Source organism: Phoenix dactylifera, chromosome 2 (genome assembly GCF_009389715.1).
Source record: "Phoenix dactylifera cultivar Barhee BC4 chromosome 2, palm_55x_up_171113_PBpolish2nd_filt_p, whole genome shotgun sequence".
NCBI classification, from domain to species: Eukaryota; Viridiplantae; Streptophyta; class Magnoliopsida; order Arecales; family Arecaceae; genus Phoenix; species Phoenix dactylifera.
The window spans coordinates 18,268,047-18,283,677 of NC_052393.1; the positions used below are offsets into that span (position 1 = coordinate 18,268,047).

At 48.6% G+C, this 15,631-nt stretch overlaps 1 protein-coding gene across 3 annotated transcripts in view; it reads right to left on the minus strand.

Moving 5' to 3' along the window:
- Positions 1–1,217, minus strand: part of LOC103720153 (myosin-6-like) — a 50,243-nt gene extending 49,026 nt beyond the window's left edge. For 2 of the 3 annotated variants that reach the window (XM_039123563.1, XM_039123565.1), the window contains exons 1-2: positions 618–1,217; positions 37–165 (exon numbers count right to left, since the gene is read on the minus strand). In XM_039123563.1, coding sequence (XP_038979491.1) covers positions 37–165; positions 618–620 — 132 coding nt within the window. In that variant the 5' untranslated portion in view covers positions 621–1,217. Of the gene's footprint in view, positions 1–22; positions 166–617 lie in introns of those variants that run through there. The other variant, XM_039123564.1, reaches the window with a different exon arrangement.
- Positions 1,218–15,631: the final 14,414 nt, after the last annotated feature.

The following is a 15,631-nucleotide window of genomic DNA, read 5'->3' on the forward strand; positions in this document are numbered from 1 at the left end:
AGAAAGTGTTTGAAGAATTTACTTTTGAGTACTCACCATCTTTCCGGAAGTACAGTTGACCTTAATCCGGTCGCCATTGACCTCAACGACCTCCCCATCTGTCCAAGCTATATCTGGATCCTCTACCCAAACGTGGGATCCTACTTCAATATGAATTGCAGCTGCCTGTCCAGTAAGAAGTAACAATAGGTCGCAGTCATTGTGGAAATATGCAAGATATATACTGTTAATTATATATCTAATAAAACACTAGCATTCATCAGTCGTGGATCTTGGCAAAACCAGCTATTTAACAGCTGATTAAAAAAAAAAATCTAGAACTAATGAGAGAATTCTCCAAACTTGCAGAAGATGATTGATAGAAAGCACTAAAAAAAACAAATGATATGGTACAAAATTGAATTCTTGATTGTGAGGCGAAGTTCATATATCTTCTACATATAAATTTTCTTTCAGGTTCGGTCGGTTCATCATACACTGCTGAATTCCTCGATCCTCCCAAAAGACAGTAAAACATTTCAAAATCCATTGAAGTTCTCAAGAAATTAAACCCAGTCGACTAAAAGAAGTAAAATTCAAGAATCAACCAGATCACGAGATGATGGAAGATTCCATACCATTTCGGGACCCAAGAGGTCAAGATCCCAATAACCTTCTCAATCCGCCCTCCGCCAACACCATCCAAACAAAAAAGAAAAAGAAAAAAAAACAACTAAACAGAGAACCAAAACAAGATTTTCGCTGTCACAAGATCCAAGAAAGGATCGAATCTTTCTCCTTGTTTTCTTTTCAGATCCCTTCTTTCTCCCCCAATATCTACTTCTCCATCTCCCCACCTCCGAGGATTCGATCAACGGAACAGACAACCCCCCTCCCTCTCTTCTTGCGGCGCCAGCGACGATAGCTCGAGAGTGGGAGAGGGCTCAGCCTTCGAAAAGAAGAGATCTTTTTCCGTTCCGCGGCCTCGATCACCGCCAAAGCACCCTTTTCGCCCGGACCTCCGCTTTCCCCCTGTATCTCGTTCTCCGCTGCTTCTCTCTTTCTCACATGAACGAGACGACAAGATACGACATTAAATAACGAAAAAGTGGGGATTCTCGGCGGTCGCTCTTGGCTCGCCCTGGATCTTCGAGGGTGTCCAATTCCAATTCCGGCGTTTTAACCCTTTGGGAGGAGAGAATTGCGGCTCCTGGGACCTAATCGGCCCGATAAATACGTTGCTGTGATCTAGGGAGTTGAAAGCGGAAGGGAGCGGGCACGCGGTGTCGTAAAGCTGGTCAGGGGTCAAAATGGTCATTTTGGGCAGCGGCAAGAAATTCGCTTGTTTTCTTACAAATTAATTTTTTAAGTTCTTCAACGTATGTCATTAGATTGAAATAAATACTAGATTGGCAAAATTTGAAAGATAAAATATTAGTATTATTTAATTATAATATTATATATTTAATTATTATTGCAATTAATATGAATATTTGAGAAAAATAATGTTTCTATGATATGCACAAGAAAGAATAGTTAAACAGTATGATTTAATCAAATAAGGTGTAATAAAAAATTAAAAGTAGAAAATCTTTTTACTAATAAATGGATATTGTATTCACTTATGACTCCTTTTATTTTATTTTATTTTATTTTTGCTTTGGTAAGAAAGTTTTGGATGGTCATGAGCCGAAATCGATTTGGTTTAAAGTACCACGGATATATGCTGTTGACAAGCTTAGTTAAGATAAATGAAATAATAAGCAAATACAGTATATCTCTTCTATATATCTATTAAGGAAGAAGATGAAAAATTCTTTTCTATATAAAAAAATAATTCTTGACATGTTATTTAGGTGCACATATTCAAATTTATAAGCTATATCTGTAAAGATCAACTTCAAAAGCAATTGTTCACGACTTTTGGAGAAGCAAAGCTTAACTTGATAGGTCAACTGAGACAAAAGAATTGGCAACCAAATTAGGCCGCGATTAATAGTGCTAAGAGATCAAATAGTGGAGATCTGTTATAAATATTAAAATAGAAAATTTTTTCTTTGATTTTTCATATTTTCAGTGGATACGACCAATTTTTCTTATAAAAGTTAAAGCTCTAATTTGGAAATAAGAAAATAGAAAAGATGGAGGGAAAAGACTTCTCCATCACATTAATTAGATTAGTTAAATATATCAATTAAATTAATTTATTGGGAATATTAAAATATGTTGCTTACAAATTGAGAAAGAAAAGAAAAGATGAAAGGTAGCCCGACAATCCCTTTCTCGTATCACTAGGCTTCCTTCATTGGGAAGGGAGCCTAATTAGAAAGATTGATATACATTGATTAAGTCTTCACCCGAAAAATTAATATATATTGATTAATTTTTTTATTAGAAGTCTCAATACATGTTGATTAGGAATCTCAAGAACCAATAAAACATAATATTTTTGGAAAGCTCCAAAATGGAGCTTCTCTCAAAATGCTGTTTTCAGCTTTCTAAAAATGCTAAAACAGCTTTTTGAATTTTTTAACAAACATCATTTTTCATCCAAAAGTATTTTTGGAGGGCCAGAAAGTGTTTTTTACCCTCTAAAAACTCCCCCAAATAGAGCCTAAGTCTTCATTAGCAAAATTAATATATATTAATTAATTTTTTTATTAGAAATCTCAATACATGTTGATTAGGAATCTCAAGAACCAATAAAAGATAGAATAGTCCAATGGTAAATATTTGTATTCCTTCTGCACTTAAAAATTATGTGTTATTCACTATTCTTTCTGAATATTTTTTGTATTATTATTTATTGGATGTATATACTATTGTTGTGTAGAACTAGCAGCTTTTGTTCGACTCAAATTAACTAAAATTATCATCCAAATCATACTAATTGATCACATAAACAGTAAAGATTCCGTTAGCTCAAGAACAAGACTTACTGATAAATGAAAGGCAAAAATGAAGAATTTTGAGCAAGACTATGCATAATCCAAATTATAGAACCGATTGTGGAGCATGATGTAAAAAAGGGACAAGAAGATAATTATATAATTATGTAAGGCTACAGATGGGTCGGATTGACCCGTGACCCAATCGGACCCGCTTAGATCCAACCCGACCCGTTTTGAAGGATCCGTGGGGCTGGATCGGGTCCTAAGATTGGACTTGTTCCATTTTTCAGGCCAGGTCTAGGATTATTGAATTCAAACCCGATCCAACCTGACTTATTTAAAATTTGAATAATTTTGAGTTTTCAATTCTACGACCCGACCCAACCCGATCCGAATTTGTAAAATTATTTGGGCTCGCGAACTGCAGCCTACAGAGGTGCAAACACAAGTTCTGAAGACATGGATAGATTGACCCAAACCGGATCCGAATGATCCGTTGAGTCAAAATTATAGCGGTGGACCCAATCAAATTTTCTATCGGATCGGGTCTGGGTCCAAAATTAAGATCCGAATAAAAAACTGGATTGGGTCGGGATCACTCATGACCCAACCTAACCCTTAACCCCCGACCTGACCCGACCCATTTGCATCCCTGGTATCAAAAGACCAAATAAAATATAGATAAAAATATTTGGGAGCTGGTGAGATGCTTGTATTTTGCATTTGAATTCATTCTCTATTTTAGAATTACGGTTTGGGGGTAGGAAGTAAAGCACAAAACGAAATAAATATCAAAGTTAAAAACATTGTATAGATAAATAGTGAGAGCAATCATTCAACGAATATCCTAGGTAGCTAGATGAAGTTCACATAATAGCATAAAATAGATCTTCCAACAATTAAGCTCCTCTTCAAAATTCAGTATTTTTTATTCAAATCTCCTAGATTCACAAAATTGTCAATATATATCTCAAAGAGTTCTCTCAGCTTCTTCCACATATCAACAGTTAAGATCATCTAAGTCTAAATTATTTTCGTGCTCGAATTGAAGAGATCCAGTTTCATGTACACTGCACAAGACCAGTAATTGCCGTGCTATTTCATTCCTCTTCTTCATTGCTCTGTGAATCATATTGTAAGTGTGAGACCCTGAAACTGGGCCCAGTCCATTGACCGGCCCAGCCCAAATTTTAGCCTCACATGCGTCGCACGTGAGGGCGCGAGATGAAGGGAGAAATCATCCCGAAGAAGCTGGGATCATCGCCTGGTTTTCTAGGGCTTCTTCCTCCCCTTGAAGCCATCCGAAGCAAAGCCGCCGCATCTAGTTGGGGAGTCTTCTTCCTTGGGCTGCCGACCGAGAGAGAGAGGGAGAGAGAGCCATTAAAACTGGGATTAGCATTGGCACGGGTGGTCTTTTCCTCCTCCGTTTGCTGCCGAAAAGAAGCCACCGGACCATCGTCGGGGCCGAGGTAAGGACTCCCAGCTTTCCTCCTTTCCTCTGTGATATTTAGCCATGATTTATTGTGGTTTTTTTTGAGCCGGTCAATCGCCGGAAATTGGGTTCAAAATGGGTGCTCTGTGCGGCCCGAGAATACTCGCCGCCGGCCGTGTTCGCCGCTGCCAGCCGCCGGGGGTGGTCGGCTTTGCTCCGCCACCTCCTGCCGCCGTCAAGGCCGGCCATCGTGGCCGCCTTTGGGATCGACCGAGGAGGGAAGAAGAAGAAAAAGGGGGGGTCACAAGCCCCTCTTTCGTCAAAGAAGAAAAGAAGAGACGAGTCGGGAGAAGAGGGAAAGGGAAGAAGAAAAGAAAAGAAAAGAAAAGAAAAGAAAAGAAACGAAACGAAAGAAAACGAAAAGAAAGAAAAAAAAGGAAAAAAAAAGAAGAGGGGTGGTTTACGAGTATGAACCCGAACCCGAGGTGCTAGACACTTCTGCAGGGTCGGTCCTGTGAGAATATTAAAATTTAAGTTTTTATATATATTGTGATGAATTTTAAAAGAAGAATATGATTTTTGGATATTAGGTTATGCAAGGAATTTGTGAAATTAATTGGATTTATTGTGGATCGCGTCCAATGTAAGTAATAAACTGCCTTCTCTAGACTCTTCATTTATATAATATTATTTTTGCGTCGAATAAATTGATAATGAATTTATATGTGATTTATGAATTTTACAAGATGATGATTTGAATGAAAAATAGATAGGTAAATTAGAATAATATTTTTTGGATATATTTACTGTTCTTGCATCGTATATGCATATTTAAATTGGATTATGATATATTTATTATGTTACAAAAGAATTTTGATGTGCATCAGATTTAGAACTCTCAACCTGACTATGTTCTGGACCCTGCCCATTGGGGGTTATGCATTGGCAATTCTGGCCCCACCACAGGGTATAAGTGTGGTATTTTGGCCCACTCCATAGGGTATAAGTGCGGCATTCTGGCCCACTCCGTAGGGTATAAGTGCGGTTCTGTTTCTGGCCTAGCCACAAAGTATAAGTGTGGTCGTAGTTAAAGGCTGATGAGATGAATGTGATTTGTTTCGAATCAGATTTATGATTATGTATATGGATATTTGCAAAATACAAATTTTAATGAATTTGTGCTTGAAAAGAAATTGATTATGTTATTATATTGATTCATCGTAATTTGTATTTATATTTTATGTTATTATATGAATTAACTAGTTAAGGTGTTTATTACTTACTAGGTTGTTTAGCTCATTATACAATTTCTTATTGTTTTACAGATTCCAAGAACTAACCTAATGGGGATTTAAAATGGGAGAGCGACTAGAAGAATTGAAGCACAAGTTATCCTAGATTAGGCTTTATTTAAATTGATGTTCTATGTTTATTGTTCCGCTGCGTATTTAGAACTGTGAGACTTTATAATTTGTGTCAGTCAATGGAATAAGATTGCATTTATTTCAGCTGAATTATTTTAGTTATATAATTGAGATGTTTGGTTTAGATGCCTTGCATGCTCGTAGGGAGAGTTTCCTACGGATGTGCGGCGGTTGGCGCGGACCCTCGGCTCGTGATCTCGGGCCGGGGGCATGACAGTAAGTGATTGAACTGGATCCTCCAATGATTCTACGAGCCACCCTTCTCTCTAGTACCTTTCTAAATTTTTATGTAGCTTTACAAACTGGTATACACCAAAAAGACAAGAAGGTTTTAAAGATCCAATTATTTGATAAACTCGCACATCCTCGCGATGCTTCCACTAACAATGCTCAGGTCAGTGGCCTACCAATTGGTCGATTAGCAACATTGGGGTCTCAAAATCCGATCGCCTCAGACCATTGCAGGATCAACAAGGTCATAAGTTCAAGAATCAATGGATCTTGATGAAGCCACATAGAAGGAGTGCAAATGGCTCGCATCTTTATAGCAGCCACCAGCGCTAGTCTGTCTGACTATTTTAGCAGCTTGCATGCTATGTTTGTCACTATTGAATACTTAACAACCAAGCCAAGGTGTCATGAGAGATAGGCATTCCAATAATTTAATTTTTTGTCGGTGAACCGGATTTGTTAAGGCAATCTCAAATAAATACATTCACATGAAGCCGAAAAGAAAATATCAAGAAGCTCGCACAGAATATATGTCACGCCCATCCATAATATCAACTCAGTGTAATTAGGTATAATGATACTATCCGACCTACAACACTATTGGTCTTCCTATAGATATATTGTACTTAAAAAATCTACAAAGTTGTCACTTTTTTTCATCAATTTAGCCGCAGTGGATGGGTACTAATCTCTTGGAGATAGAAGATGAGATAGCCATTTTACAACCGTAAATAAGTTTATTAAAAAATAAAATAATATAAGATGCCTTTGAAATATACCAAATCCGTGGCTAACTATTTAGGGTAAACCTTATTCCCAAGAGAGAGGGAATTGCCCCGAGCACTTCGTGAGTTTGTATTTTCTGATTTTATTAAATATATTCTTATGCGTATTGTACGGTGAACCCGTCAAAAAAAAAAAAAAAAAAAGAAAAAAAAAGCATCCAAATCCAGTCGCATAGCGAGAGAAGGGCATTCCATTAATTAATTATTATAGACTGAGTCTTTGGGGGCGCTGAAGCTCGCCTGGCACGTTTTGCGCGTCCGTGGATGGTCAAGATACGATGAGTTTCGAGCACGGCGCGATCTTAGCCGTTGGTGTCCGCATGCCAGAAAAGGCGCCTCTTGTTGGGCTAGGAATCCAGAGTTGAATGACATGTTGACTTTGAATTAGTCAGCTTAAATTTTAGAGAAAAGGAAGCCTAATCTTTGATACAACATAAGCTGGTGGATTCCAATAAATCAGGTCCGTCTGATTGATGACTCCCGTGAAGTAGCAAAATTATATTATCTTTCTGCATGAGATTTTGCTACCTAAATTTTGAGAGCAACATGCAAATTACAATATTTTCGTGGCTAAATTTTCTCACCAGCCGAAGTTTTTGTCCTTTTGATGCCAAACTAATCATCAAATTGGAATTCATCTCCTTGGTTAAGGTTTTTATCATTTGTTTTCTCTTTTACAAGGTGGAAAATGGACTTCCTCTAAAAATCTTAATCATGGACCCAATAATTTGACTTCAACTTTCTATTATATGGGGCATCCGAGGATCATTATGCGTTGGCATCCAATGCTCAATATAGCCCATGTCTTGTACGCTGTGGTACTGCATAAATATTGGGACCTTTTGTTAGTTTTTTGTCATGTGTTTCATTGAGCCAACAAGTCACACTCTTTTCCGGTACGTTTCGTTCTAAATACGTACGGTAATGCTTAAATTTGAGCAAAAACATGTTCGATTCCAATTTGTGAATAAACTATGGAATTTACAAAGTTTTAGTGGACTCCATCGGACCCAGCTTGACCTAGACATACCTTAAAAAATCAGGTCCACCGTATAAAACTGCGATGTCTCTCGCCTGCATAAAATAAAGCCCATCTTACGCATCCCCTCATAAAATAATTGAAGCCAGAACTCAGAGAAAAGAATACAAGACAACGGGGTGCATCAAGACGATGTCTGTTGCTGGTGGTCCAAACCGAGAACGATTGGCACAGCGGTGTGAACGGGGTTCCGTTTGAGTTGCCTTGGTTAATGTTGATTGCGCTCCACCTTCCACCGGGAAACCTGCAAGCAAGCCTCGCACCACCACTGGGGTAGTGGGGGCCCTCCGACGATCAAGTCAGAGAGGATTGAAGGAGAAGGAGAGATAGCAGTAGCAGGTAAGAGAATGCTCTGGAAAACCTTTTTCTTTTCTCCCCCCTTCTCCCCCCAGCCGCATATATACCAGGCTGGGGGGTCCTTCTGGGGGGTTGGTCATCGTGTAGCACGATGGAGCTGCCACTGACATGGCCGTTACAGGGCGTCGTGGGGCAGCGCTGGGTACGGCCATGACAGGGCGTAGTGGAGCTCCGCTTTGTACGGCTGTTACAGGGGATCGTGGAGCAGCGCCGGATACGACCGTTGCAGGGAGTAGTGGAGCAGAGGGCCGCGGCGTGCTTCAGGGGAACAGCCTGTCGTTGTCGAGAGATTACCGACTCGGGGTCGGACTGCTGGATCAAGGGGCAGCCGACTCGGGGTCGGGCTGCGAAGCCGAAGACATCCGACTCGGGGTCGGACTGCTGGATCAAGGGGCAGCCGACTCGGGGTCGGGCTGCGAAGCCAAAGATATCCGACTTGGGGTCGGACTGCTGGATCAAGGGGCAGCCGACTCGGGGTCGGGCTGCGAAGCCGAAGATATCCGACTTGGGGTCGGACAGCTGGATCAAGGGGCAGCCGACTCGGGGTCAGGCTGCGGAGCCGAAGATATCCGACTCGGGGTCGGATTACTGGATCAAGGGACTGCCGTAGTCTTCCTGGGTGCGCGTGCCGGTCACGTGGGGCGTGGCGGCTAAGTTCCCCCGTAACAGTAGCCCCCCACTTCCGAGCCTGGAACCAGGAGGGGAACGGGTGAAGGGAGTGATGCTTCGAGATTGCCGCCATCCCTCGGAAAGGCGCGCGCGCTTCGAGCTCCCCGCCTCCTTTATGGCGTATAGCGGTTGTCGCTGATCTGGCAGTCTGCGGATTTCGGCGGACATCCTTCCTCTTTTTAACTCTTGGTAGCGTCTCGCCGACTCCTGACTCTCGAAGTTCTTCCGGCGCTAGGCCAGGCATCCGAGGGTTAGGCCTCAGGAAATTCTTCCGGCGCTAAGCCAGGCATCCGAGGGTTAGGCCCCAGGAGATTCTTCCGGCGCTAAGCCAGGCATCCGAGGGTTAGGCCTCAGGAAATTCTTCCGGCGCTAAGCCAGGCATCCGAGGGTTAGGCCTCAGGAAATTCTTCCGGCGCTAGGCCAGGCATCCGAGGGTTAGGCCTCAGGAAATTCTTCCGGCGCTAGGCCAGGCATCCGAGGGTTAGGCCTCAGGAAATTCTTCCGACGCTAGGCCAGGCATCCGAGGGTTAGGCCTCAGGAAATTCTTCCGGCGCTACGCCAGGCATCCGAGGGTTAGGCCTCAGGAAATTCGTCCGGCGCTAGGCCAGGCATCCGAGGGTTAGGCCTCAGGAAAATTCCGCTCGTTGGTCGGCCAAGGCTGGCGCAAGCCGAGGCGACCGGTTGGGGCTTCAGGCTAGTCTGCTCCCGGGATGATCATCGGGTTAGCCTGGCATCCGAGGGCCGAGCCTCGGGAAATTCCGCTCGTTGGTCGGCCAGGGCTGGCGCAAGCCGAGGCGACCGGTCGGGGCTTCAGGCTAGTCTGCTCCCGGGATGATCATCGGGTTAGCCTGGCATCCGAGGGCCGAGCCTCGGAGAATTCCGCTCGTTGGTCGGCCAAGGCTGGCGCAAGCCGAGGCGACCGGTCGGGGCTTCAGGCTAGTCTGCTCCCGGGATGGTCATCGGGTTAGCCTGGCATCCGAGGGCCGAGCCTCGGGAAATTCCGCTCGTTGGTCGGCCAAGGCTGGCGCAAGCCGAGGCGACCGGTCGGGGCTTCAGGCTAGTCTGCTCCCGGAATGATCATCGGGTTAGCCTGGCATCCGAGGGCCGAGCCTCGGGAAATTCCGCTCGTTGGTCGGCCAAGGCTGGCGCAAGCCGAGGCGACCGGTCGGGGCTTCAGGCTAGTCTGCTCCCGGGATGATCATCGGGTTAGCCTGGCATCCGAGGGCCGAGCCTCGGGAAATTCCGCTCGTTGGTCGGCCAAGGCTGGCGCAAGCCGAGGCGACCGGTCGGGGCTTCAGGCTAGTCTGCTCCCGGGATGGTCATCGGGTTAGCCTGGCATCTGAGGGTTGTTAGGCCTCAGGGAAATTCCACTCGTTGGTCGGCCAAGGCTGGCGCAAGCCGAGGCGACCGGTCGGGGCTTCAGGCTAGTCTGCTCCCGGGATGATCATCGGGTTAGCCTGGCATCCGAGGGCCGAGCCTCGGGAAATTCCGCTCGTTGGTCGGCCAAGGCTAGCGCAAGCCGAGGCGACCGGTCGGGGCTTCAGGCTAGTCTGCTCCCGGGATGATCATCGGGTTAGCCTGGCATCCGAGGGCCGAGCCTCGGAAAATTCCGCTCGTTGGTCGGCCAAGGCTGGCGCAAGCCGAGGCGACCGGTCGGGGCTTCAGGCTAGTCTGCTCCCGGGATGATCATCGGGTTAGCCTGGCATCCGAGGGCCGAGCCTCGGGAAATTCCGCTCGTTGGTCGGCCAAGGCTGGCGCAAGCCGAGGCGACCGGTCGGGGCTTCAGGCTAGTCTGCTCCCGGGATGATCATCGGGTTAGCCTGGCATACGAGGGCCGAGCCTCGGAAAATTCCGCTCGTTGGTCGGCCAAGGCTGGCGCAAGCCGAGGCGACCGGTCGGGGCTTCAGGCTAGTCTGCTCCCGGGATGATCATCAGGTTAGCCTGACATCCGAGGGCCGAGCCTCGGGAAATTCTGCTCGTTGGTCGGCCAAGGCTGGCGCAAGCCGAGGCGACCGGTCGGGGCTTCAGGCTAGTCTGCTCCCGGGATGATCATCGGGTTAGCCTGGCATCCGAGGGCCGAGCCTCGGGAAATTCCGCTCGTTGGTCGGCCAAGGCTGGCGCAAGCCGGGCGACCGGTCGGGGCTTCAGGTTAGCCTGGCATCTGAGGGTTGTTAGGCCTCAGGGAAATTCCGCTCGTTGGTCGGCCAAGACTGGCGCAAGCCGAGGCGACCGGTCGGGGCTTCAGGCTAGTCTGCTCCCGGGATGATCATCGGGTTAGCCTGGCATCCGAGGGCCGAGCCTCGGGAAATTCCGCTCGTTGGTCGGCCAAGGCTGGCGCAAGCCGAGGCGACCGGTCGGGGCTTCAGGCTAGTCTGCTCCCGGGATGATCATCGGGTTAGCCTGGCATCCGAGAGCCGAGCCTCGGAAAATTCCGCTCGTTGGTCGGCCAAGGCTAGCGCAAGCCGAGGCGACCGGTCGGGGCTTCAGGCTAGTCTGCTCCCGGGATGATCATCGGGTTAGCCTGGCATCCGAGAGCCGAGCCTCGGAAAATTCCGCTCGTTGGTCGGCCAAGGCTGGCGCAAGCCGAGGCGACCGGTCGGGGCTTCAGGCTAGTCTGCTCCCGGGATGATCATCGGGTTAGCCTGGCATCCGAGGGCCGAGCCTCGGAAAATTCCGCTCGTTGGTCGCGCGCATGTCGCTTGTCACTCGACGGGATTTCTCCGTGTCCAGCTACGATCGTGTTTCTCCTCCTCTCCAAGCGTCGCCTGGGGAACACCAGAAGGGCATTAAATGCTAACTGAAGCGTTACCTGGGAAATCGGACCGCCAGTTGCTGCTTGCAAGGAGTGTCAGTTAAGCGGCCGCGATACGCGCGTTCTTCGAGGCGGATGCGGCCTGGGCGCGAGCGGAGATACGTGGACCGAGGGATACATGCCGCCCGGAGTGTCCTGCACAAAGAATGCAATTAAGGAGAACGACGCTTAGGAGATCGTGGGAGGATACGCCTCGAGAGCCGGAACGGCTCCGGATTCGGTGCGCCCGCCTTTATTGGAGCCACCCGCATCGGAACGACCGGGGGGCCTCGTAAAACAAAATATCAGCTGAGCTTCCACTATCAACAAGCACACGTCTTACATCATAGTTTGCCATAGTGAGGGAGATCACCATGGCGTCATCGTGGGGAGTCTGAACCCCCTTTACATCCTTATCAGAAAAGGTGATTACATTACCGACCCTCTGCCTCTTTACGATGGCCGTCCCTGACGCTTCCGCCGAGCCCCCTGCGTTCCTCACGGGCCATGAGCAGCCCCCAGTGATAGTGTGGATCACGCCCGCAACGGGTCGATTCTGCTCCCGAGGCTCCGGGGAGCCGGGTCGGCTGGACGCGGGTCCGCGGGGGGACGTCGGTCGTTCACATATCGTCCGAGACACCCCCGGCGGATGAGGGCCTCGATCTCGTCCCGAAGCTGGAAGCAGTCTTCGGTGTCGTGGCCGTGGTTCCGGTGGTACTCACAGTACGCCCGGGAGGGCCTCCTCCCAGGGATCTTCCGCATCTGTCTCGGGGCCGGGAGGTCCTCCCGCCCCTTGATCTCCATAAGGATCTGGGCCCGGGGAGTCAGGAGAGGGGTGTACCGGTTGAAACGTCGGGGCGGAGAACGAGGGCGTGGGGCGCCGTGGTTCCTCGCCGGCGACGGGCTTCTGCGCCGACGCTGGGGCGTCGGGCTCCTCCTCTGGCGTGCCTCTTTTCGCCTTTTCTTCCCAAGCTTTGGAGGGATCTCGGCGGCCTCCTTGCTCCGGTGGGCGGCCGCCTCCTCGGCGTCCGCATACTGGTTCGCCCGGGACAACAGCTCTGGGAAGCTCCTCGGCAGGCGTTTGTCCAGGGAGAAGGTGAGTCTGCCCTTCCGGAAGCCGCGCTTCAGGGCTGAAAGAGCTACCTCCTGGCTCAGGTTCCGGACCTCCAGCGTAGCCTTGTTGAAGCGGGTGAGATAATCCCGCAGGCTTTCTCCCTCGTTTTGCCGAACATCAAAGAGGGAGTCGGAGACCAGTCGCCGCCGGCTACTGACGGCGAAATGAGTGATGAAGAGGCGAGTGAACTGGTCGAAGGACTGGATTGAGTTAGCCTCCAGGCCGGCGAACCACGCCCTTGCCGGGCCACGGAGGGTTGCTGGGAAAGCCTTGCAGAGGAGAGGATCTGATGCTCCGTGGAGGAGCATAAGGGTCCTGAAACTCTCGACGTGATCCCGCGGGTCCGCTGCCCCGTCATAGGGCTCGATCGCCGGCATCTTGAACCCCGGCGGATTCGGGGTCCGCAGGATCCTCGAGGCTAGCGCCGGCTGGGAGGAGATCTCCAAGTCGGCGAAGGGATATTTGGAATGGCCCTTCAGGACCTGGAGTTGTCGGTGGAGATCGTCCACCCGCCGGTCCAGGGAGCGCGACCGGTGGGCGGGAGACAAGGAGCGGCAGGAGGGAGACCGACTGGAGCGCGGGTTCCTCGAGGACTGGGGAGTCTGGGAATGCGCCCGGGTCCGCCTCTCGTACCCCGCGCAGCTCCGATGAGAAGGTCCCGGCAGAATGGAACGCGCTCGAGAATCCTCCTCGCGCCGGCGCTCCTCCCCATGGGAGAGGAAGGAGCGCGGGTTGAGGAGAGCAGGCGAACGCTCAGGCAGCAGCGGCTCCTGAGCCCGCTGCGGCGCCCGGGACATCACACCCTGCAGATTCTGCACCGCCTCCGCGAGGGTGCGAACCTGCTGGGCTAGCTGGTCGAACTGAGCGGCTTCGACCGTCTGAATAGGCGGTGGGGCGGTGGAGTGTTGCTGAGAACGCGTTGGAGATGCAGCGGCCTCCCGGCCGGAGGCGCGAGAGGCCCCGCGACCGGAAGCGTTGGAAGCTCCACGACCACCTCGCCGTGCCATTACGATCGCTCTGAGATCCGGCCCTTCCTCTAGCGCCAACTGTTGCTGGTGGTCCAAACCGAGAACGATTGGCACAGCGGTGTGAACGGGGTTCCGTTTGAGTTGCCTTGGTTGATGTTGATTGCGCTCCACCTTCCACCGGGAAACCTGCAAGCAAGCCTCGCACCACCACTGGGGTAGTGGGGGCCCTCCGACGATCAAGTCAGAGAGGATTGAAGGAGAAGGAGAGATAGCAGTAGCAGGTAAGAGAATGCTCTGGAAAACCTTTTTCTTTTCTCCCCCCTTCTCCCCCCAGCCGCATATATACCAGGCTGGGGGGTCCTTCTGGGGGGTTGGTCATCGTGTAGCACGATGGAGCTGCCACTGACATGGCCGTTACAGGGCGTCGTGGGGCAGCGCTGGGTACGGCCATGACAGGGCGTAGTGGAGCTCCGCTTTGTACGGCTGTTACAGGGGATCGTGGAGCAGCGCCGGATACGACCGTTGCAGGGAGTAGTGGAGCAGAGGGCCGCGGCGTGCTTCAGGGGAACAGCCTGTCGTTGTCGAGAGATTACCGACTCGGGGTCGGACTGCTGGATCAAGGGGCAGCCGACTCGGGGTCGGGCTGCGAAGCCGAAGACATCCGACTCGGGGTCGGACTGCTGGATCAAGGGGCAGCCGACTCGGGGTCGGGCTGCGAAGCCGAAGATATCCGACTTGGGGTCGGACTGCTGGATCAAGGGGCAGCCGACTCGGGGTCGGGCTGCGAAGCCGAAGATATCCGACTTGGGGTCGGACAGCTGGATCAAGGGGCAGCCGACTCGGGATCAGGCTGCGGAGCCGAAGATATCCGACTCGGGGTCGGATTACTGGATCAAGGGACTGCCGTAGTCTTCCTGGGTGCGCGTGCCGGTCACGTGGGGCGTGGCGGCTAAGTTCCCCCGTAACAATGTCCATCTACAAGAATTTAATGCGGCAGACTTAGTATATAGTGGATTTTTTTGGCCCTGTATAAGTATGCAAAATCTATCTAGTGTATAATCGTTATGAGACTAAATACATATCTACACGAATTCTTATATACTTTCCTCGTTTAAGCTCTGGCGTCCTTGCAAGGTTACCCAATGCATAGTCGGTGTAGGACTAAATACACACATCGGTATGGGTCCTCATATATTTTCTTCATTTAAGCCCTAGTATTTTTGAAAGTCTAAGGGTCTAAATTGATTCAAATTTAATCGCAAACACCATAATCGAGTCACGGACAACTCGAATGGACCCTTACTGTAGTGTCTCCTAGTTCCCATAAATTATGGGCTGAATTTGCTCTGATACCATTTATAAGAACCCATGACCTCATCTAAAAATGCTAGTCAAAAAATATTATTTAACTAGTGCAGTAAATTAGTCAAAAAAACCACCTATTTTGCATAGTAGATAAATGGAGTACCTGCATTAGGTCAAGTGCTGTCATACTAGCTTCTCAATCCTTATTAAATGCTTTCATAATGTAATACAAATACCCAAAACAATGTCAGATAATCAAGCAACCACATCAACTTTGTTGAAGCAATTGCCATACCAGCTCCTGCAGGAGAAATAGTATTGTTCTGAACCCCATTGTTAGATGGGGTTTTATTCTTAGAAGAGAATAAATTTTGGCCTTAATTCATTTAATTCAACTAAATGTTGGTTGCAGCAGGCAGAGAGCAACCGCCGAGTAATGTTTACTACAAAACGAGTAACAAGCTTGTTATCATTACCACCAGGTACAGAATCTTCAAATACTTATTTGTAACACAAATGCTAGAATAGTGAATTGGTAAATATAGTTACCAGAAGAAGGAAAAACTTTGGGAAAGACTCCAATACAATTCCAAGTAGAAGGTTTTTTCACAAGCCTCAACAGATAAATGAGATGGGAATGAAACAT